This window comes from Falco peregrinus, chromosome 6 (assembly GCF_023634155.1).
Source record: "Falco peregrinus isolate bFalPer1 chromosome 6, bFalPer1.pri, whole genome shotgun sequence".
Classification (NCBI taxonomy): domain Eukaryota; kingdom Metazoa; phylum Chordata; class Aves; order Falconiformes; family Falconidae; genus Falco; species Falco peregrinus.
The window spans coordinates 18,259,927-18,282,898 of NC_073726.1; the positions used below are offsets into that span (position 1 = coordinate 18,259,927).

The window sequence follows — 22,972 nt, forward strand, 5'->3', positions numbered from 1 at the left end:
ACCAAGAAACTAGTCCTATGAAGTGGTGGCTGCAGTGCATCTAAGCCTAGTAAAATCTGACTTGTCTAAATGCTTGGTCTCAAAAGTAAGTCTAAACTTGGCATGAAAAGATTACTCCATGAAATTATGAATTCCTTTGGGTCTAGTGTTTTTCATGTAGAAAGCATGCCTAAAGGTGCTGCTTTTGTATGACAATGATCTAAAAACCTGGAGTGACTTGACAAGAAAGTAAATGAAAAATGAGACTGCTCAGGTAAGCTGTTGCTGATTGTAGGTAAGCAAGGGAAGCACCAGTGCATTAGATCCGCTGTGCAAATACAGCGTTTCATGTGTTTCTAGTAAGTACGCGATTAATTGCTTTTAATGTGTTAGTGTAGCCTGTGAGCTTCATGTAAAAGATTTTGCAGCTGACAGATTGTCATCCTTCCAAGTTACTTGCAAAACCCTTTAAATTTTTAGCCTATGTGAAGGCAGTTGTTACATGAGGTTTCTGGTGTGTCTGTGCACCCAGGAAAATACAAACTGTGCTCCCCCCCTCCCCCATTTCTTATCTAATACATGTAACTTGAATTTCAAGAAATAAAAGCAGACTGCAGATGCAAAATAAGAGCAGACGGTAGTAGGATTAAGGAAAAATTAAGTGTATACAGTTAACATGTTGAGTTGTCGCATACAGTTCTAACATAATAGAAATGAAACTTGTCTGTGTCAAATAAGCTTATGTTGGATTATGCAACAGGTAAATATTAGCTTTTCATATTGTAAGTACTGGGATTTCCTTGTAACTCCTTCTTTTATCCTCTTAATAGAGCTTACATAAGAGTAATATGAAATGTGCATGCAACAATTAGTTTTCCGTTCCTACTTAATTGTAAAATATTTGCTTTTCAGCTCAAATCAAAGACAAAATTAAAGAAAGGGAAAAGAAGCAAAAAGAGAAGAAGAAGCACAAAATAATGAATGAAATCAAGAAAGAAAATGGAGAAGTCAAATTATTGCAAAAAGGTATGTTCAAACTATGTAGTAATATTTCATTTTGGTGTTTGAAAATTTTTGTTGTTAGTTATGATACGGGGTTTTAATACTGTGTTTTTAATTTAAATGCCATTTCCCCCAGTTAGTTGGTATGAGGGTTGTAAATTAAAATTTAGCTATAAATGTTAATTTTTTTGTCGACTGTGTTTGGTAGTGGAGGTAAAAAATACAGCTGTTACCACAATGTTGCTTATACAGTAGTAGTAAAGACTAATACTTTGAGTAATAATACTGGTGATACCTGTATCTTCCCTGCAGTTACTGAAGAAGGTTATAACTTTATGTATTGTGAAGAAGAAAAATGAATCCATGTCACATCTTATATCTGACATTAAATGTACAAAACCGAGTGAGTAAGGAGAATAATTCAGGAACTTTGTCAAATAGTGAAAAACTGTGCAACAGGCAGCCTTAATTCTGGCTGATTTCTTCAACTTCATTTACTGTAATGGGATGTAATTAAGATTGTGCTGTCACACTTGCTCGTACATCCACTGAATCTTGGAATTGCACAGTAGTTTAGGTTGGAAGGGAGCCTGACTGGCAAGCCCAGAACTTGATGTGATATTCTGGATGTCTCAGCAGTGGTGAGCAGCGGGGGAAGAATCATCTCCCTCAACCTGCTGGCAGTGCTCTTCCTAATCCTGTCCGGGAGGCTGCTGGCCTGCTTTACCAGGAAGGCACGCTGGTGGGCTTACGGTCAACCTGTCATCCACCAGGACCCCCAAGGCCACCTCTGTCAGGCTGCTGCCCAGCCAGCTGGGCCCCAGCCTGTGCTGGCACACAGGGCTGTTTCTCTTTGCGCGCCCCTGTGAAGACTTCATGCGTCCACAGAGTTGACCCATTCCTACAGCCTCCCGAGGTCACTCTCGCTGGCAGCACAACCCTGTGGTGCATCAACAGCTCCTTCTGGTTTTGCAACACCTGCAAAGTTGCTGAGGGTGTGCTCCGTCCCATGATGCTGGTCGTTAATGAAGATGATGAACAGCATTGGCACAAGGTATCAATATCTGAGTTACTGCAGTAGCATCTGTCCTCCAGCTGGACTTTGTGCTGCTGATCGCGACCCTTTCAGCAGAGCAGTTAACCCAAGTCTTGAACCACCTCACTCTTCACTTGAGCAGGTCATGCTGCATGGCTTTTTCTGTGAGGATGTCACTTACTTAAGTAGACCAACTATTTATTTTTTAAATGTTATTTTCAGACTCAATGCTTTTGAAGTTAGGAACAAATTCCTTATATGTTTTTCTGTTATCTTGTCTGCTGTAGGATTTAATTTACAAACAAAAACCTGAAACCCCCAAAACAAACCATTGTATTCAAAATACTTATAGGTCAGAGGCATGGAACCCTGTAATTACAGCGTCATGTATTATACTTTAAGCAGAGCTCTGAGTAACTGTATTAACAACTACAACAGCTTAAAACCTGTGGTGAACAATTGGCTTAGACAATGAGGAATGTGTAAGCTGCTGACTTCCTGTGAAAAGAACAGATGTGGCTTTTCTTTGCTGAGCATGAAAGGAAGTTGGTGGTTGTGATACTGGGCAACACACAACTGCCTCAACGGTGAGCTCTTCAGGTTTTGTTTGCCTGTGCCTGCCAGCCTTTTGGGGTTTTTTACACTGTGTCCTCTTTCTATTGTCATTCAGCTGATAAGGTGGAAGCTGCAAAGACAGCAAGTCTTGTTACACAGATCTAATATATGATACCTAATGGGGATATTTGGCCTCAAATGGTGCTTTATTTTCAATTAATATAAAAAAAGCCTATGTAGAGGGGCTCTGTTAGAACTCTTCTGGTGTTCTGAGCTAGTTGAGTAGCAGAATGGGTTCTTCTCACAGAACAGCGTTACAGCTTTGGGTGCCTTATTTCATAGATGTGATGTTATCAGCCAAGTATCATGTTTTAGGTGTTCTTTATGGTGTTGGTGGGAATTGTAGAGGCTATATTTGATTTGCCTGTATCCTGCAAAATTCGCTGCTATTTCAGGGAAAGAAGGGAGTGGTCAGGAGAGCAGTTGTTTAGAGCAGATGATACAAACCCAGTGGAGAGGATCCAATTCAGAACAGCAGCTCTGGATGTCTTCTGTGGGCCTCCAAAATCTGACTGATGTGCTTGTATGTGCTGTGAAGTTTGTGTAACGCTTCCTGATTCCTTCTGCTGATCTAGTTTTACATCCTGGAAGCTGAGGGCAAGGGAACAAAGGCAAAAGTGCTTTAAGATGAGACTTCTTGCATGTATTAGTGGTCAGTGCCTCTGACCTTCTAAAACGTTATTATTTCTTCATCTAATGTTATCTTCTTCCTGGGGAATAACAGTTCAACTCGAAGCCCTTTTATTCTGAGCTCAGAATTCCCTGTGTGGGCTTAGGAACAAAGGTTTCAAACTAATCTACTTTCCTCTTCTTTGGGTTTTAGGTTTTGTGGTTGTTTTTTTGTGCGTGTTAAGAGACTATACTGCTGGTCTCTACATACAGCTTGTTTCTTTGTAGGCATTAGATCTGTATCTTGTGAAATGTTACTCTTGACCATCTGCTGAATGCTTTTCTTCCTATGTTGTAAATCGTTAGTGTTTTGGGCTTTGTCTTTTTTTGGTGTGTGTTTTTTTTTTTTTTTTTTTTTTCCTGGTAGTGACTTTCATTGAGGAGGTGGAGGTAATAGCCTACTTGACTTCAGGCAGTTAAACTAGCTGTCCAAGATAAAAGGTGGCTGTTTATAGAAGATTAGGTCAGTACTGAGGGACTGATCCTTTTTGAGGAAGAGTTGGTGGATAGAACTGATTTTGGTGCCTTGAAATGAGTGTGGAAGATTTGACTTGCACTGGGAAGCCTAGGGATGTAAGCTGTTCATCAGCCCAAACTTGAATTGTGGTTCTATTGAAAGCAGTGATAAAACCTGCTCATGCTGGAGAAGGGCAACCCCCCAAAAAATGGGTATTTTTGCTGTTCCTGAGGCTGTTAAAGGAAATATTTGGCTCTGATGGCTTTTTTATACATGTAGAATAAAAAGAGTTTTTGTCATCCTTTTCTACTTGGAGCTGTGTTCTCTGTAGAATAAGGCTACATAATTGCTCCTTTTTCTCTTAGTTTATGTGGAAGGAAGAGCTCAGTTTTTGGAAAAAAGCTGCTTGGAACGTGCTTATTGTTAAATCACTTAGTTCCTGATTTTGTAAATTTACTTTTCAAAATCTGCATAATGAAAACATTATCTCTTTAAAAAATTGAAAGTTTCATTACAAAAATTCACAGCAGGACATGGCTGAGGGTTACTAGAGGTCCTGCAGAAAGAAAAAGGATTAATAGGCTTACCTGTATACAGTCCCATTTGTGTTTCCCCTTTAAAAAGAAAAAATGGTATTTTTCTCATTATTATATCAGAGCACAGTGATTTCTAAAAAAGCAGTAGGAGAAATGCCTAGTGTGTGTTTCGGCAAGATTGAATGCCTCGGTTTATGGAACGCCAAAATGCAGGGAAGAAGGGAGAACCAACATCTTTATTGTGCTGGTATGAATGTCTGTAAGTATGAATTGTTTTCTAAAGATTTTTTTTATCCTTCTGGGAGAAATTACACTTAATTGTACATTCTTAGGAACCTTTTAAATTTTTTTATAGGTGTGTTTTGCACAGAAGTAATTATAAAACCTGGTATATTTTAAGACGAGACCTACCTCTGAGTCATGCTGCATGCTTTTTTCTATCTGCTCTATTTTGTCTTTGTGTGCCTTTAGAGAAAACACTGAGGGATTTGTATGCAGTGTGTTTTAGTTGATGAGACATTGATAGGATGGGAAAGACTGGTGTAAGGGTGCAGGGGACACAACCCACAACACTGATTTGCCTGTAATACTGACTTTGCTTCACAGCCCTTCAGCAGCAAGTTATCAATTTTTACTAATAAAATACATGAGTAAAACACAGGCGGAATATGTGCTATGAGATCACTAAGAGCAGAGCTGTTCTAAATTCCAGTGGGCCTCCAACATTTGTTCAGGAAGAATGTATTAAATTTCTTTACCTTTTGTGTAGCTGGTGGATCGCTTTTCCACATTTTCTGGAGCTGTTTGCTCTTGGTTCCTTCCCATCCCTTTACACAACTGATTCATTTCTACCCCTGAAGCTACTGCAGCCTCCATTACTCCTTCAGTTCAGCTAGGCCTTTCAGTTGGCTCCATAAATCTTTGAAAGCTAAAATGAACCAGCAGTGTTGGACTTGAGCAGCCTCTGCTGTTGTCTGGGCAGGGTGAGACACTGTCAGTGCCAGCTGTGTTGGGATGGAGCAGGTGGTAGCTGGATGGAGAGCTGTGCTCTAATAGCTTTGAAGTGTGCATTGCTGGAGGTGGGGATCTGGAGCTTGTAGCAAGGACTTCTGGTACTGCAATGAAGAACAAAAGTCAAGTCTTTTTCTACCACTGCCTACAAAATCTATGCAGGTTAAAAGGTTTCCATATGTGTGACTGTTTGGTGTGTGTGTGGTTTTTTTAAGAATCTGAAATACTGATCTGAAGGCTGTGAGTATGAATTATGATAGCCTCTGTGTAGCGTATGCACATGTATTATTTGGTACTTCTCTTTATGGTGAAGACTGTGGAAATAATTGTAGTTTAATTACCTTACTTCAAAGACAAAGAATTAAAGACTCCAGAGAGAATTGCAGTGCTGTCACATTTATAGGAACTCTTTGTTTGAGAATAGTGTTTCTAACTCCAGCTTCTTGCTTAGTATAGGTAGCTAGGCTGGGTGCACAATAAATATTTTTTTTGTCCTGTGCTTGTGTTGTATATGTAAAGTGGGTTTCAGTTCTGACTTCGATGCCACAGATAAAATACTGTCAGTCATTTAAAAAAACCATCTGCTTCTAATGTGGGTTACTCAATAGTCTTTAAAGTTCTTCCATAGCAGGATGAAAAATGCTGGTCAAGGAATGCGTTTACTGCCTTTGCTGCTTGAAGTTGAAGGCTTCATTGAATTGAGATGATTAAGTTAGCATTTTTCACCCCATAGACTATTTTAAGATCCACACATGTGGAATTGCACAAAAAATTTTGCCCTGATTCACCTTATAGATTCTTATTGTTTTACGCAGACTTATTTTGAACAGAAATATGCTGTTACACCTTCCCCCTCCACCAAGTTTCTATCCTTGTTTTCAGTCTGGGTGGGTTTTCTGTTACGGTTTTTAATTTGAATCTTAACTTATTTGGAGAGTAGAGATTTAGCAGTGTGGAAGGAATAATAGTTTGCTGTTTTTTTGTGTACTTTGTAAAAGTATTTTAAAGAGTCAATCTGTAATTTTACATACATGTATTTAATGTGGTAACTCTGGTGACTGGACTCTAGAGACTGCAAAGTTTACAACAAACACTATGAAAGTATAGAATTAACTGAAAGTATTTTAAACTTTAGATTTTTTAATTAATCACTTTATAAATTTCTGCTTATCTTACGACATCCCATTGAAGCTTTCATAAGTGCAGTTGTTGGAAAGAGTATGGGGCAAAGCATATTAGGATTTTCCTGTGTGGCTCTGGGTAAGAGGCAGTTATGTTAATGAGCTAAACATGGTAGGAGTCAATGTGTATCCTTGTAGCAGCTTTTAGGACATCCTGTGTTCTTATGTCTATAGGTGCCACTTTCTGAAAATCATGAATTCTCCAGGTCATTGTGACTATTCAACTTCCAGGAGGGCAGAAACAACATAAAATAGGATTATTTGATGTATTTCAGGCTTGACTCTTCTGATGTTTTATAGTCAAGCTTTCAAGCCTATAAATAGAACAAGATAGCTGTCAGTTCTCGGTGGTACTCCTGCTGTTTGGTTTGTTTCCTGGGCTGTGTAGTGAGACACCTTGAAGTTATGTTTGTTTTCAGCACATGGTATATTATCTTTTCAACCTGTCGTCAGTTGATCTTGCTCATTCTCCTTATTTGCAGAGTGACTGCAGAATTCTGTGTGCATGTTTTAACTCTATTGTTAAAGGTTGTTCTAACCCTTTTGAAAATCACTGAAAAAATTTCATAATACATGATGATATGTTAAAATCAAAATGGAAAATTCTGTCTGTTAATTATCTGGCTGCTACCAGCTTGAGGGCTTTTTAGGATCTAAAGGGCTTCTTGTGGTTTTTCTTGTGCTGGGTGGCTTTTTTTCTTGGTGTGGGTTTTTTTTTCTTTTTTGCTACTGTAAGTGGCAGTGCCTCCAAGAACACTTGCGCTGTCTATGCATATTTTATTTACTGGTTGGTGGATGGTGTCTTGGCTGCTCGTATTCTAAGCTATTTTGTAGTTGTTTGTGGTTATGAACTTTAAACTCATTGGAAGATCCGGGGGGACACTTGTGGTTTGAACTGGGATTTCTGTGTTGGCTATTTAAAGACTTAGCCTGGAGAGCTGTAGCAAAGCTGGGTTGTCATAAATTTCTAATATGTCAGTAGCTTTAGTCTGAATTGCAGTGAGAAAACTAGAAAATGCTTGAGTCGCGTGTCTCACCTTGTGAGCCTATGGGAGGAAGGTGAAGATCATTAGTTGGAAGTTACTTTTTACCTATCCCCTTACTGGAGAGTACTAGGTAGAACTTCTTGTAGTACTACAGTAGGAGATAGTTGGTACAGGACCAAGCTAAAGATTTAAATAATGTCTTGTAGCTGGTGACAAGAATATTCAGGCTGATCTCTCACTGCAGAACAAGTAGGGTAGCTGCAGTTAGTTGATACTTCTGTGACTTTTTGTGTGCCATAGAATGAGTAAGATGCTATGCTCAGTTGAAAAATGTAGGAAATGTGGTCCTGCTTAGGGCTCCTCTGCACTGGTGTTCTTTCCTTTGTGCTCCTACAACCCCCCCCCACCCCACCCCCCGCAGCTGCTGCCCAGCTCTGTTAAACTTGGGTGACAGAGCCCTCCTAAAGTGAGGAAGTAAAAACTGACTGGTTACTGGCTGTGTTTTAAAAAAATGTATATCCCTTCTCCCTTCCTGCTACTAGCTGTTAGCTAGAAAACTGTGGGAACAGAACAATCTAGTGTTGTTGCTAATGTTGGGGTGTGGTGGTTTGTGTTTTAGTGTTTTTTTAAACTTCTAAAGTTCCTAACCATTTTGGGACTGTGACCTTGAAGTTGAGAAACACTGCTGTAGTTGAAACAACTGAAGCTTTGTGGCCCCTGCTTAAGTAAAAGTTCAGATCAAATGATCTCATGGACAAAACACAACATAAAATCAACTTCAGGTAATTTCTGAGTTTTCTTCTTATAAAAACGCACACTTGGAAGGAATCTTTCCAGGGTTTGGGCTGTCTAGCACCAATTTAAATTACAAGTACATACCATCTAGTAACAATGGAACATTGGCTTATTTGCATAAAATTAGAACAGTTCTGAGTCTCAGTCCTTAATGATGAGTCTTGCCCTGTGAGTGACAGGGATATTGTGGCACCACAAGAAATAAATTTACTGTGTCAACCTTGAAACATCTACCCATCATGTAGATGTGTGCAGCAGCAGAACTGTTTGTGGTATATAAGGCCTGACTTGCCTAGAAGGTGGTTAAAAATTGTTTTGAGGTAGTTCTGTTATTGCTGAGTGTGTGCATGCACGAACAGAATGAACACAGGTTTCTATTCTTACGTTTTACGTATAAATCTTGCACTGTATTTTTAACTTCATCTTTGTGCAGATATTGCTAGCCAAATAAAAGAATAAGCAAAATTTTATTTTGCTGTTCTTTGGGCTTTTACACTCGGTGAAGTGTGAGCTCAGTCTGCTTTTTAACATTGGATCAAGGGGAAAGTTCCTGTAGATGTCTATGGGTGCTGAGGGTTTTTCTACCCACCCCTGTTACTCCTCATTCTTGGAGTCCCAAAGCAGTTCTCTCACTCGCCCTAAATAAAAGACTTTTCTAATACAAGTGAAAATTCTTACTGCTCTTCTGTGTTTCTGAATCATGCAGCGAAATAAGGTTTTCATCTTGTTTATGGGTGTTTCCAGTAGCTGTGCTTGTCTAAATGCATCTGAGACACAGGATGTCGTGCATTGCAATATGGCTACTGTCTTGGCTGAAATTTAGATTCTAGCAGTTCTATGTGTGTGTATGTGTGCACCTTTATGATTGCTGGTGATGACTCTGAAACGCCTGTTTTGAAAGTTTTGGGTTGTGAGTGTGTGCCTGAATAGTAACAACTTAACAGGTGGAGCAAGTTATCTTGCATGAAATGCTGCGCTACTGCTGCCAAATCTTGCTTAAAACAAAGCTAGTTTGAGTATCTCAGTCTTTACAGTGTTTGGATTTTTATTTAGCCTTCTGGATTGCTTGCTTAAGTTTTCAACAAATTCTGTATGTCTGCTGGGAGGTAACTTGATTACTGTCCTAGGGAGAAATTGAAGGTGACATTGAAGGCAGCTGGTGTGTGTGGTTTTTTTTTTTTTGGTGTCTGTCAGCCAAGTGTCAAAGCAGCATTACTGGTTTTGGAAGAAGCAGCACATTTTGCTTTAAAGTATTTTGATATATGCAGCAGAGTGGTGACTGAATGAGTGTATTTCTGCTCCTCTCTACAGCTAATGCAAAAGAAGGAATAAGATGAAAGTACTTTATTGGGCATTGCTGATAGCAATCCCAGTATTTCCGCCAATTAATTCCTTTTGCTATTGAAGTCTTTGCAATTTCTGAGCAGCTTGAAACACCTGCTTAAGAGTGGATCTTTGAAATTCAGCAGAGCAGAACCCTTAGGTAGAGATGTGCAGGCATTCTGTGAAATTCTATTAAAGCTTTGCTGGTAAATACTACTAGAAATCAGTTTTCCATTTTGTGTTTGTATTTCTCAGGAAAACTTTGCTGTATGCAAAAATAATTGAACACAAATATTCTATGTTTGGGTATATGTTGATATCAAAGCAGTATTGGGAACAAGCATTGTACACCACCACCCACATGCTCACTGTAATAAGGAAAGAGGGAAGAAATTGCAGTCTGATCTGTATTACAGTTAAATGTACTGGAATGCTATCTTTAAAAAGGTAAATTGTGTAACTTTAACCTTAAATGTGAAAGTTCAAACTTTTGGGTTAGGAAGGTTTCTGTTAAGGTTTGATAGGAACTTGGTCCTACCTCATATACATGCTAAGTTAGTGTGGGGGGTGTGTGTATTTTTATTTTACCCATAAAAAATTCAGCCTTCAATGCTTGGGGTGGGCAGATGAAGGTGTAGTGGGGAATGCTGCTAAGTAGGTAACGGTTTGCTGCCGCTGTTGAGGGGTGGGTTCTGCTGTTCCTCATTGCCTGCTGTCGGTGCTCTCCCTTCTCTAGTTCCTGTCTGACAATACAGGGAACCAATTCTGGTCACTAATCTAGCAGCACGGTGAATAGTTGTCTGCTGAGCCATTAAGTCAGTTTACTGTGCAATCAGATGAGCATCAGTCAGTACCAGGAATGGTACAGGACTGTGTGCCAGGAGCACTGGCAGAGTGGGAAGTTGGACTTTTCCCATCTGTGGCACTGAGCTCTTAGATTGCTCAGCTGTATCATATAGCCACGTTTGAAGGCTGAACAAATAATTATGAGTTTTAACATTTTTCCAGTCTTCCAGTATTCAATTTAATATTGCAATCTAATTTCCTCTGCAATGTACAGCGCCTACAGTATCTAAAAATTTTTTCCTATGTACATCATTTACTGCCAGTGTGAAATGGAGTTCTTGACAGAACTTGTCCTGTGTAGGCAGTAGTGTAAGCTTGTGTAAATGTGAAAAAGTCTCAAAACTACTAATTGGTTTTTGAAGTCATCTTTCAATTTTTGCTTCAAGTGCTTTTAGGGAACTGTCTGACTCTTGTTGGTATATATATTTTTTTAAGTCTTTAATTCTAGTAATTTTTTAAAAGAATCCCATTTGAAATACCTTTTTTCCTGACTTCCATAGTTTAAGGCTTTTTTTCTCTCCAGCGGCATCAGTAACTCAGACCCTTGGAAGAAGAGATTACTTTGTCTCCTAAGGATATACACTCACCACTGGTTTTTCTCTCTTCCCAGTTGCAAGTAGTAGTTCAGGGGTTTCTGCTACTTCCCATCTTAGATCTGGTGATGTAGGTTTTGGGTTGTGTGTTTTTGTTGGTTTTTTTTTTGTTACACAGCCTTTTGTTCTTTCAGTGATTGCTCTCTGGTTTCCAGGTGCTTCAGATTAACAATGGCCTCAGTTCTATCCTTGTTGACATGCAGAGATCCAAAACTTCTGTGGAAAAGAACAGAACTGTGCTAAGAGATGAGAGGCTGCTAGCAGATATTTATTTGGTTCCAAATTGTTGCACTGTTTTTGCAAGTTCTTAGGATTTGGGAAAGTGTGTACTGATCAACTTCAATACTTGATATATGTGTAAATAGCATAACCCTTGTATTCTGTGGTCAAAAGTAAGAAGAGTCTATAGTATTAAAATGTTTTTACTTAAAGCTGAAAAAGAAAATTTCTTCTCAAGCTTGAAGGAGGACTGGGGTGGACACTGGAAAAATAATTTTTTTATCTTGTGGTTACGAGCATTTTTCCCTTTTGGAGGTTTCATGGAGGTGATATGAAAACACAAAATTATAAATGTTTTTCACTTCAAAAATGTCTTAGTGTAATTCCTCCTAAAATATATAATAAACATTTATAAAAAGTTTGTACTCAAAACCAGTTGTAATCATATGTTTTATGTGAACTTCAAATAGTTAGACACAGATTTAAACTCTGTCTGATTTTAATTTGATGTTATATTGGGTGGGTTGTGTTGTTGTTTCTGTCATAGAAGTGCTGCTGCTTTTGAGACCTTGGCTTTCCTCTTTTGAGTGCTGCTTATTGCTAAGCAGAATAAATAACTTTCAGCTGAAAAGTACCTACCACATCTAGTCCAACTGCTTGATCACTTCAAGGCTGACCAAAAGTTAAAGCATGTTAAGGGCATTGTTGAAATGGCTCTTAAATCACAGGTTTGGGGTATCGACCACCTCTCTAGGAAGCCTGTTTTGTAGTTTAGTAGTTTTGTAACCTTAAAAGGGTTTTGTTGTGTTTTTTCTTTTGTTTGTTTGTGGGTGGTTTGGTTTTGTTTTGCTATTTTTTTATTGGCGTAGCTGCATCTGTGAAATACATTAAATGATGGATTAAAAAAATCAGCCACCACATATTACCAGAGTTGTTGAATGAAATTGAATGTTAGTAAAACTTCTTGGAAGATACAATCAAAGGCAGGGAATGGGACAGATTGAAAGGGGAAATCGGATACTCTTCCTTCTTGTAATGTGGAAACAAAGTTGCAGTTTTTGAGGTAGTTTTGCACAGATACAGATTCATACCCATATTGTATTTAAGTACTTTACATTTCAACTAGTAATAATGGAATGTAATAGCTGGATGTTCAGCAAGGGCATATAGATGCTCATCTTCAGTCTCTTTAAGGTTTTCTTCAGTGATTATAGACGTGGTAAACTATGAGAGAACAATTTGGCTCTTGCCATAGCAAATAGCTTCTTGCTTAGAAGCTGTTGTATTTATTGCCAGTTACATTACTACTAATTGTACTCCAGTGAACATAAATCTGCAGCCTTTCCCAGCCATGCAAGAAGTCCCAGATCTGAGTGACCAGTCCCTACAAAAATCTGAACTCCATTTGAGAACAAGTCCAATGGGCTGACAGCCCCCCTGCTTCCCTCTGCCTCACCCTGCTGCAGCATTCAGTGCTATAATTCTGTATTTTCTATATTCAAACTGATAGAATATCTGAGATGTTTGACTTCTTTATGGTATCTATCACTGTAGCAACAAATTTTCATGTGTAGAGTGAAACAATTTTTAAAGGTAAAGCATTTTTAGGAGTTTGAAATGCCTTTAGACTCTTGGATGCTCTCTAGTTGTATGTTTCTGCAGTCAAGAGGTGGAAAGAAATGTCTCTGTATTTTGATGTTTGGGTTGGGATTTATAAGCCCGTAATGCTGAACTCCCTACCATTGTAAACCATTTCTTTGTTTTTGGAACTGGTGCCATAATGACATCATTAGAATACCCCAGAAAGGAAGCAGTAGGTGATTTTCTTTGTTTGTTTTTTATCAGGTGACAACATTGAGGGTGCCAGGGCACTTGAGTGCAATGAACTGTTTTCAGGACTCCTCTAAGGTTGAGGTGGCTGGTTTTGCACGTGTTGCTGCTTTTTCTGGCCTGCCTGTGCCCACTAGATTTAGAGACTCTTGGGGCAGAAGGAAGAGGTTAACCAAGTAGTGAATATTGCATATACCAGATGAAGCAGTCCAGTTGCAGAGGTCCATGCTGGTTTTACATTAAATTGAGCCTAATGAAAGGACGGATTCTCATGAGGATACTCTGCCTTTTGGCAGTTGAACTTGGTCAGCTAAAAGTGAAGTTGTGCTCATAGAGTATGCCAAGACACATCTACTTTAAAGTGAAGGGAGTCTTTGTAGCTCTTAACTGTGTGGATAAGGTTAAGAAATCTTAGAGCCCACTTCCTTGTTTGGGCTAAATAAGAATTGAGTGACCCCAGGGCACACAAACCACCTCTTCCCCCTGCAAGATGAGAAGGTAGAAGCTAGAGAGATAACTAGCTCGACTGCCTCAACTTTAGAAATCCCAGAGGTATGTAGTTGCTGTCGTGAACCTCAAGAGGCTCAGACACAAATGTCTTCGTTGCTTGCTCTGCTTTCTAGTACCTGCACCTTCCATATGTGAACCTCTTAATTATCACTAAGAATATGTGATTCTATGCACCAACAGTTGTGAGTGGTTTGTTTGTTGGTATTTTTTTTAGGACTCTTGTGAATTACTTGGGCTGAAGATTGCAACCTGAAATTGGTCTACTACAGCATAGTAGTAGAGACTGGCTAACTTTTGTGAATTTGTAATTGTGTTTCATTGCAAAACTTAACTTCTAAACAGCATCTGAACTTGCTGATCTTGAATTCCTTGTTGTGAATATAATTTTGCGCTGTAATGTGACCAGTAATTTGATTTATCAAATTGTGAAATTATCTCAACTGCTAGACTTCAGGGCAGTGTAGTGACAGAAGTTTTTCTGGCTACTGCATTTATTACTTGCAAAACAAAACAAAAACCCCCAACCAACCCAAAACCAAGGGAGAATGTTTGCCTTGGGAATTGCTTGAACATGTTACCCCCAAATGAGTACTTTTTGCCTTTAGGCTATTACAGTTTGTTTTCTGTTCAGCTTGTATATTATGTAAACTTGAAGCTGATATCTCTTTTGTGAGGTTTTGGTTTTTGGTGATGGGTTGTTTTTTGTGTGGCTTTGTTTTAAGTTGTTGTTTGGTTTTTGTGGTGTTTTTTTAGTATGGGGTCAGTTTTCAGATGTTTCCGCATACATCTTAAAGTTTATTTAGTTCTGGGAGAATGACCATGTAAAGCCATCTGACAAGGTAAGTTTTGGCAGTGGCATCTTGTGAACAGCTTGCTGATGATGGTTGATATTTGTTGACTGTAAACCCCTTGTTTGGCCACGTTTGACAGCTGTCACATAATGTGTCTCAACTTTCTGGCACAGTGATTGCTGATAATCAGTTAAAGGGTGTGATTAAGGATTGTGACTCATCATGAAAGCAGCCTTGGGAAACTTTTTTTTACACCCCCCCCCCCCCCCCCCCCCCCAGCTTATTTCTCTGGCATAATGTGAATGTGGCAGGTGTCTCTTACTACTCATTTTCAGTAAGATAAATGTTGTGACCCTTGATACTGGTCTCTGGTCTGTGTGCCACAGTGAGGGTATTGGTAACTTTGAATCCTGATCTTTAAGTATGTAGTTTGTATATAAAGATAGTTAGATCTTTTTTTTTTTCCTCTCAACAGGTGGGAAGGAGAAACCAAAAACCAGTGCAGAAGAGCTACAGATTAAAAAAGTTAAGAAGAAAAAGAAAAAGAAACATAAAGAGAATGAGAAGAGGAAGCGTCCAAAAATGTACAGCAAATCCATTCAGACCATCTGCTCAGGATTGGTTTCCGATATTGAGGATCAGGAAGCCAAAGGCATCATAGATGATCATCTTAAGGATTTCAGTGGGAAAAATATGGATCCCAAGAAGGACTGTGAGTCCAAGATACCAGAGAACAGTGAGTTTCCATTTGTCTCGTTAAAGGAGCCACGGGTTCAAAATAAACTCAAAAGGTTGGACACATTGGAGTTCAAACAGCTGATTCATATTGAGCACCAGCCTAACGGAGGTGCATCAGTTATCCATGCCTACAGTAATGAACTCTCCCACTTGTCTCCTGTGGAGATGGAGAGATTTGCAGAAGAGTTTGTGGGTCTGGTTTTTAGTGAAAATGAAAACTGTGCAGCTTACTATGTAATGGGTATTGTTCATGGGGCAGCTACTTATTTACCTGACTTTTTAGACTACTTTTCATTTAATTTTCCCAATTCACCAGTGAAAATGGAGATTTTGGGAAAGAAAGATATAGAGACAACGACTATGTCAAATTTTCATGCTCAGGTAAGAGGTTATACATTTTACTTTCAAACAACTGTGGGTTTTTTTCAGAATACAGTTACTATTAGCTGTGCTGTATGGATGTTGCAGAACACTAGAAACAAGGAAATTCTTGAAGTAATAAGTTCTGTAATATAAAAAGATAGGGACCCTATTAACTGAGATAAAAAATTGCATTTTATGGGGGAGGGGAAGTGTCTGCATGCGTGTGTGTGTAGGTTTCGCTGCATTTGTTTCTTGCAGCTGAAGCTTAACTGAGTTTTGGATGGTTAAAATGATTTAGCTGTGGCTATCTGGGTGTTTAAACTCTAGTTTATCTGTATGAACTTCTTCAGAAAACTGAAATGTTTTAATACATTAGAACTATGTTATCCATAAAGTCTCTGTGGGTCACAGTTAATGAGTTGTTGTATTTGTACCTTGAGGGTTCTAAATTCATCCTTGACCACCATTAAGTTCTCCTTTAATGTAGCTCCTAATTTGATCCTTACCCCTCCACATTTCCCCCAGTTAGTTGTATTCTCCTGACAGCTGTTATGTGGCAAAATGGCAGGCAGCTTTTGAATCTTTTTATTATTTTTGTTGGGTTTATTTTTTATTTACTGGAGAAATGACCGTATACTCTTTTAACAACAGCTGCTAATTAAACATATCTTCCACAGCAAGTTAATAGATAGCAGAAATTAACATTACTGTTTCATATAAATTAGTTCTATTTCAAGCCTTTTAAATTCAGGGGCAAAAAAAGTAGATTGCCACCTTGGTGATGAGGTTGTTGTGTAAAGCCCATACAGATATTCTGAAACCATTTACGAAGGAACTCAATCCTGTTTGGTTTTTTTTTTATTATATCAACTTTTCTCACAATTGTCTCTGTAACTCCCTAGTTGTAAATTTAGAGGTTGTATGAAGCACCTTTAAACTTCTAGTCTTTTAAGGTGATTATGAAGAGTTCAAGTGTAAGTTGTCATCTTTTTGATGAAAAACGTGTTTCTTTTCCTTCAGCTATGTAAACATTTGAATGGAATGCTATTGCATTATTGACAATTTTGAAGTGTGTGCTATCCACAAGGATATGCAGAACTGAAATGTTGCTGCAAGAGAGATCTGCAGTGGTGGTTAAAAATCCATCCATTGCCATGGAATATGAATATTCTGTGAAACATACTCACTTTTTTCTTATTGTTTTCAGTACGAGTCATTACATTAATATTAAATACCACAGAACTTACTATGGGCAGGTACCCAGAGCCACCCTGTCTTAGGTAATTTATATATAAACAGCTGTATCTGTTCTTGTATGTTGTCCAATCTGTTGTCTTGGGCAATATTAATGCAAGTATAGCTGTGTGCTAGTATCTGCCCTAAAAGAACAGTTTAGAAACCCCCAATTGTAATTTTGTGGATTACGGTGGATTTATTTTACAGAAAGGATGGATTAACTTGGTATTGCAATGGTATTGCTGTTATCTGTAGTTAAATCAGTCCTGTGGTCATTTGGGTTGAGATCATAATTTCCCATTTTTCTGTGAGTGATGGAGAAATGGTGGGAGAATGTAGTAGATAAAGAAGCCAAACTGTAGTGTTATGGCATTCAGCTGGTCACCTTCATCATCTGTTTTACAACCTGTATTTTACTTGGCTGGATGCTTAGTTCCTGTATCTTCTTTTCCTTTGTTTTCTTTCAGTTTTCCAGTTAGTTTTCGTAGCATTTTATCACCTGTCAGTTTGGTTGGTTGACAGAAAATGCTTGGCTGCTTGTATTTTTGCTAACGTAAAGTGTAATGTGTATAAATAATGTATGCAGATGTACACCAGACTTACTCTGGCGTAAGATCTTCCGTGCAGCATCACTGTTGCCTGAAATATTTAAGTCAGTATCTTGGTTGCCTAGCTGTTAATTCTGTTTTTCCTTATTTCATTATATTTTTGATTTAGGTGATCTGCTACAGTTGAAAGGCTTTGTTAGCTTAGTATCTCCATTCTGACTGGAGACAGTATCAAAGATGTCTAGGAAGGAGTATGGGAGTCTAATAGTCATAGTGATGCTGTGTCAGAATGCACATCCTCCAGGGATATGACAGGACCATTTCGAATCGGAGTTGTGAATTTTGTGGTTTTAACTTTTCAGCTGTATTTTTTGCCGTGTGTGTAAATTTGTGTCATTAGTATGAGTTACCTCTGTTTTCTGCCTCTACCTTCCTTTATGAAAGGTACTAAATGATTGCATAACTGTTATATTTTGTGCAGATGGACAGTATTCTGTCTCTGTGAGATTCTGCGTGAATCTTTTAAAAGGGATTCTAATGTGCTGTTGCAGGGCATTTCAGTGACATTTTAAATGTAGTTTTCTGTTCCTACATGGCAAAAGCTGTGCTCAGTGTTGTCTCGAGCTGCCTGAGCAATGTCTAGCAGTTGTTATATAGTCTCAGTTGAGATGTGAGTAATTTTCTAATGTCTAAATAGGAGCTCAGTTTTATCGAGTCTGCTTTGAGTATCTATCTCAACCTTCTTTAGCCTTAAGAAACCTGGATATTGCTTCGCTAATTTTAACTAAAACACTGAAATGAGGCTCCCTTCAGTACATGATGTTCTTTGGTTGTTTTTGAGAACTGATTGTAGCACATGTAATGTCTGACAAACATAAGCATTTAAAAAGTATTAAAAAAATAAAAAGGATAGATGAGCTAACCCTGAAATGAAGTATTATGTTTTATCAGGCTTTGTATTTTTCAAGGTGATTCTTTCAGTATTACTCAATCTTTCACCCAGTCTTGTGGCAGATGAGGTTTTTTTTTGGTTTTAAGTAACGCATATTTTCAAATCGGTGAGTTCTGGGATAAGAAGAAAATTCCACAGTGAATTCTATTGGCAAGATTAAACCTGTTGGGGTCCTCCTAAGTCTGCCTGGAAAGTCTGTATCTCTCAAGTAATTTACTTAGTTTTCACAATTGTGGAGTTGAAAATGAGCTCCTTTGAACTTCCTTCCCGATGTACCTGTGCCAGACAGAAGTAATGTAGTTTCACTTGTGAGGAGATCAAAAGTGGGCAGAAGCTTATGAGAATAGTTAACAGCTGGCACAGGAGAGAGGAGTTTGTGTTGGACCTGGTTCTGTCTCATCAGAATTAGCTTTTAAGTTGGGGCAGGGGGAGTGGAGTTTTGCATCACCTAGTTTGGGCCTATGTTTAAGTAGTCCTTAATTCTTTAAATTCTTTAGGTTAATGGAACAGTTCTGTTTCTGTGAACTGCCTACGGTAAGGCTTGGTCAGACTGTTTCAATAATAAGGCAAAATGGAATTGGTCTGAGTATCCTTGTAGCCAGTAGTCACTCTTTCAGGTGATGGAAAACTGTTTGCTCTAGGGACACCTCTGGGCTCCATCATTTTGTAGATGGTAATAGCTGCCTCAGTTACCTGATAGCTATGAATCTTACTTGCCAGTTTCTTACAAGGATTTCAAAGAACATAATCAGCTTTTGCCACCTGCTTGCAGCTTACATCAGTTCAGTTAAGCTAAGCTGTTTGGTGTTGAGGCAAATGCTTCTAATATCTTGAATCCATTACTGTGCCCTCATGCTGGCCAACTGTAAATTTTTATTGCCTCACTGAAACCTCAAAGCACACATTTCATATTTAACTGTAAGTGTGGAGTCGATTGGATTCACTGTGCTTCAGTCTTGTTCCAGAGGCAACTTTTTAGTATATGTGAACAAAAATGCCCAACAGACCCCAAAATTTCTGTGCTTCAAGACAAGATTTGACTATTTTAAAGCTGTATCTGACAAGTGCTTGTCTGACTTGTTTGCTGGAGATCTCTAGGTGGTTTCACACTTGCCAAAGAAATCTGTTGAAAAATCTTTTTTTTTCCTTTGTCCTCTTATCTTAATCCTCCTGCGAGTCTGTTTATTCTGATCTTTAGTGGATAAGGCAAACAGTTTATGCCTTTCTGTCCTGTTCTCTTTATTTGAAGATTGCTTAACAGCTGCCCCGTGCGCGCCGCCCCCCCCCCCCCCCCCCCCCCGCCAGTTTGAGTCATTTGAGTTATTTCAGTCTACCATTGTGTTATATCCTTATCAGTCTTACTGCTCTCCCCTTATGCTCTCTTCATTCAGCCTTATTTTTCTTAAAATGTGCTACTGAAAATGGACAGTGTCTGCCTGATATATTGTCAAGGAGTACGAGAAGATTGCTTCAAGTCTCTTGCAAATTATTGCTCTGTTATCTATTCCTGCCTTTTTCAGAGTGGTTGAGGATCTGCTGTAGCAGCAGATCCTGCTAAGCTGAATCACTCCCTTTTTTGTGTTTATGCAGTTCATTATATATTGCTGGGTGTAGTTCTTTGCTTTTATTCAAATTGAATTATATCTTATGTATTCAGAGCCCTTCTCCGTTTTATCTAAGGTCTTGTTAGTTTTGATCCATTCCTGTAGTGGTCTTGCAGCTTTGTGTTACCTGCAGGTTTCATAAGCATATGTTGTGTTCAAAGGTAAGATCCTTGCTGCGTGCCCCACCGTTGGCCCTCTCATATTGATAGTTACGTGAACACAGACAAATTAAAACTGCCAGGGGTTTGCTGTTACTAGACCATGTTTCTGTAGCAGTTCTGAAGACATAATGCAAATGTCAAATGACAAGGTGTGTACTGGTCTTTTGAAGAAGCCTATCCTGTCATAGAAAGAAAGGTTAGTTTGACTTGATTGGGATACTTTTTTGACATTTCCATACTTATTAGCTTTTACAGTCTTAATTTCTAGGGGGTTAGGATGGGAGTATCTAGCAAACTTTTTTTCTGGAACTTGAAACTAGGCTAAATGGTGTCTGTGTCTTGCTTCTCTTGATACCTGCTTCTTTAAGATGGTACGCTTATCCTCTTTCAGCTTTGAAGAATCTGTTCCGTGTTTTTGAGTTGTCATTGATTTATTAAAGCTTGCTTACTACCTTCGTACTCTGTGAGGATACTTGTCATTAAGCCTCTTCAGTTTAGGAAAAGTCACTTGTATTTTGCACTGCTCATTGTGCAGTTAGACAAATTGTCAGAGCCAGTCTAGCACCTGTTGCTGCTAAAAGAGAATGTCCTTGCTTCTTTCTACCCAGTTGCGTGTTCTTGTGCAAAGCTGTTGTGCTTCTCTAACTGGTGACCCAGTTTGTTTTGTGAATCCAGCAGAAAACTTAAAACCAGTCACTCAGGAGCAGGTTATTACTGAGTTAGAAAATTTTATTTACTATGCTAGAGGTAACTCAAGGATGAGTATGGGACTACACAATCCGCCCCATTCAGTAACAGCAGTTAATTTGTATCTTCAGAGAAACAATTTCTGTCGTTTGTTTCCTCGTCGGAAGTAATTTATTCCATGTTGCCTACGTTAACTGCGGTGAACACTGGATATTCAGATAGCATAAAGAATAAGTGTTTTGGAGGAAGAAATGCAATAGTAGTGATAGTGCATGTTTGTGTTGTGACTTTCAAATGAGTGGTTTTCCTCACTTCTTGAAGTTTGGGGGTAAAACTCTTTATCAGATAATTCATAAGACTATGTGTAAAAGACTTTATTGATAGATAACAGCAGCTTATTGTTTTCCAAGCAAAGAAAGTTTTCAGTTACTGGATACCATTCAACAAGGAATCAATTCACATGGAATGCCATTAGAAATCTACAACACATGCTCATTTGTTTTCCACTTGGAGAATAGTTATCTTTCTAGATTGCTTTTTGACAGTCTCAGCCACTAAATATGAAGTGATAGTTCTATGTTACTTTTTTGGTTGTATAGTTTGTATTAACAAAAAAACAAACCTGAAAAACCTCCTAGAGGTTTGTACTGGCAGCTTGGACAGGATCTGAGACTGAACCCTGTCCTGCTGAGTGAAAAGAGCATGATAGCTACTCCACTTTCACAAGATTATTTCCTGTGAAGGTATCTAATTGATGCTATTTTTTTTTTTAAATTCCTTATAGACTGCTTCACTGTTTGTGTGTCATCAGAATTCAGAATAATAGGTTATCTTGCTTTTAAAAATGTCTGTCCATCCACTGCATTACTCGAGCATTTCATCTGCAAGCTGAAATGTGAAGTGATAAACTACAGTCATAAAAGGGTACTGGTGGAACTATACTGCAGTAAAAACACTAGGGTTGTATTTCCAGAAACTTCCAATTGGGTAATTGTATATTTATTGAAATTGAAGCTTAAATGACAATGAATCACCTTGTCACCTTGTGATTAATGCTGTAACTTTAAAGGCATCTCACTTTGATATGAAAACCCTGACTTAAGCAAAAAAAGAGGAGGAGGGAAGTAGTATGAATTATATGTGGTTTAAAAGTAAATAGTAGCAAGTACATTTGCAAGTATTTTTAGACTCAGAGCCATTTTGATGAATATTTAAGTGAAATTTTGATGTTTCACTATCAGTTCCCATTTGGAACTGAAAATATATGTAAACATTTTAGGATTTGAAAAGAGTTGGCAAGGAACAGAAAACCATTTGGCACTTTTTTCAAAATGTTCCAGATAAGAAAATAATGCTACATTGCTTCTTCATGACTATAGCATTTGAGATACCAGATTTAGAGAAATAACAGTGAATGTGAAGCTGGATTTTTTTGGTTCTATGAAACATTGCTTGTGCACTTGCATAGTGAAATGAAACCTGCTATTTCCTCTGATCTCCCAGCATATTTTTATGGTGATTATGGTGATTTAATGGTTTTGTTTCTTTTGTTGGTCTTTGGGGCTTTCTTTGTGGGTTTCTTGATTTTTATTTTCCTTTCAGTGGGTTTGGATATTTTTTTGGGTTTTTCTGTTAGTTTGTTCTATGAAGGCTGCTTTTCCAGACCTCCTGGTTTTAAAGCTAAAAAACTGAAAGAAATTTAAATTTTAAAATTCTCACAAGAAAATGTTAGAACTTCAACTGAAAAAAACCCACCACCCTACTGTATTAAAAATAGGAATTCAGTTGTAACTTGCCCTAGTTCATGCGTGGGTTTTGGGGTTTTTTTTGGGTTTTTTTTCTGTGTGTGTGGGTTTTTTTTTGTTAAAAAAAAAAATCAGTCTACTGAAATGCTTGCTTTCTCTGGACACTTCCTTCCAGTTTGTTTCTCTTCCAAACAGAAAATGGAAACATCTTTAATATACAGTGTCTAAAATGTTTGCTATTTGTAGAATGATAATGCTAAAATATATTGTTGTCAATATTTTATGTGTATATATTCAGATTTAGTCTTCAGATTCTTTTAGGCACAAAGATGTTTATTGCAAAATATTTGCTTTTTAGCACTCCTTACTTAAAACTGAGCAAGTTCAGTTACACTAAAAAAATCCGTTGATGCAGTACTAGTTGTACAAGCAGGTAATTCTCAAGTTTTACTAATTCTAAATTCAGTGGTGGTTCTACTGTCATAATTTCCCGTTACCTTGATGCAAGAGAATGACAGTCTCCTTTTGTGTGCTTTTAGGTGACATACTTCAAATTTAA

General features: G+C 38.2%; 1 protein-coding gene across 2 annotated transcripts in view; it reads left to right on the forward strand.

Moving 5' to 3' along the window:
* RSBN1L (round spermatid basic protein 1 like) overlaps positions 1-22,972 on the forward strand; it is a 53,629-nt gene that overhangs the window by 13,184 nt on the left and 17,473 nt on the right. Inside the window, exons 2-4 of one of the 2 annotated variants that reach the window (XM_055807305.1) lie at positions 892-1,005; positions 14,855-15,115; positions 15,434-15,498. In XM_055807305.1, the coding sequence (XP_055663280.1) occupies positions 892-1,005; positions 14,855-15,115; positions 15,434-15,498 (440 nt within the window). Of the gene's footprint in view, positions 1-891; positions 1,006-14,854; positions 15,499-22,972 lie in introns of both variants that reach the window. The other variant, XM_055807304.1, reaches the window with a different exon arrangement.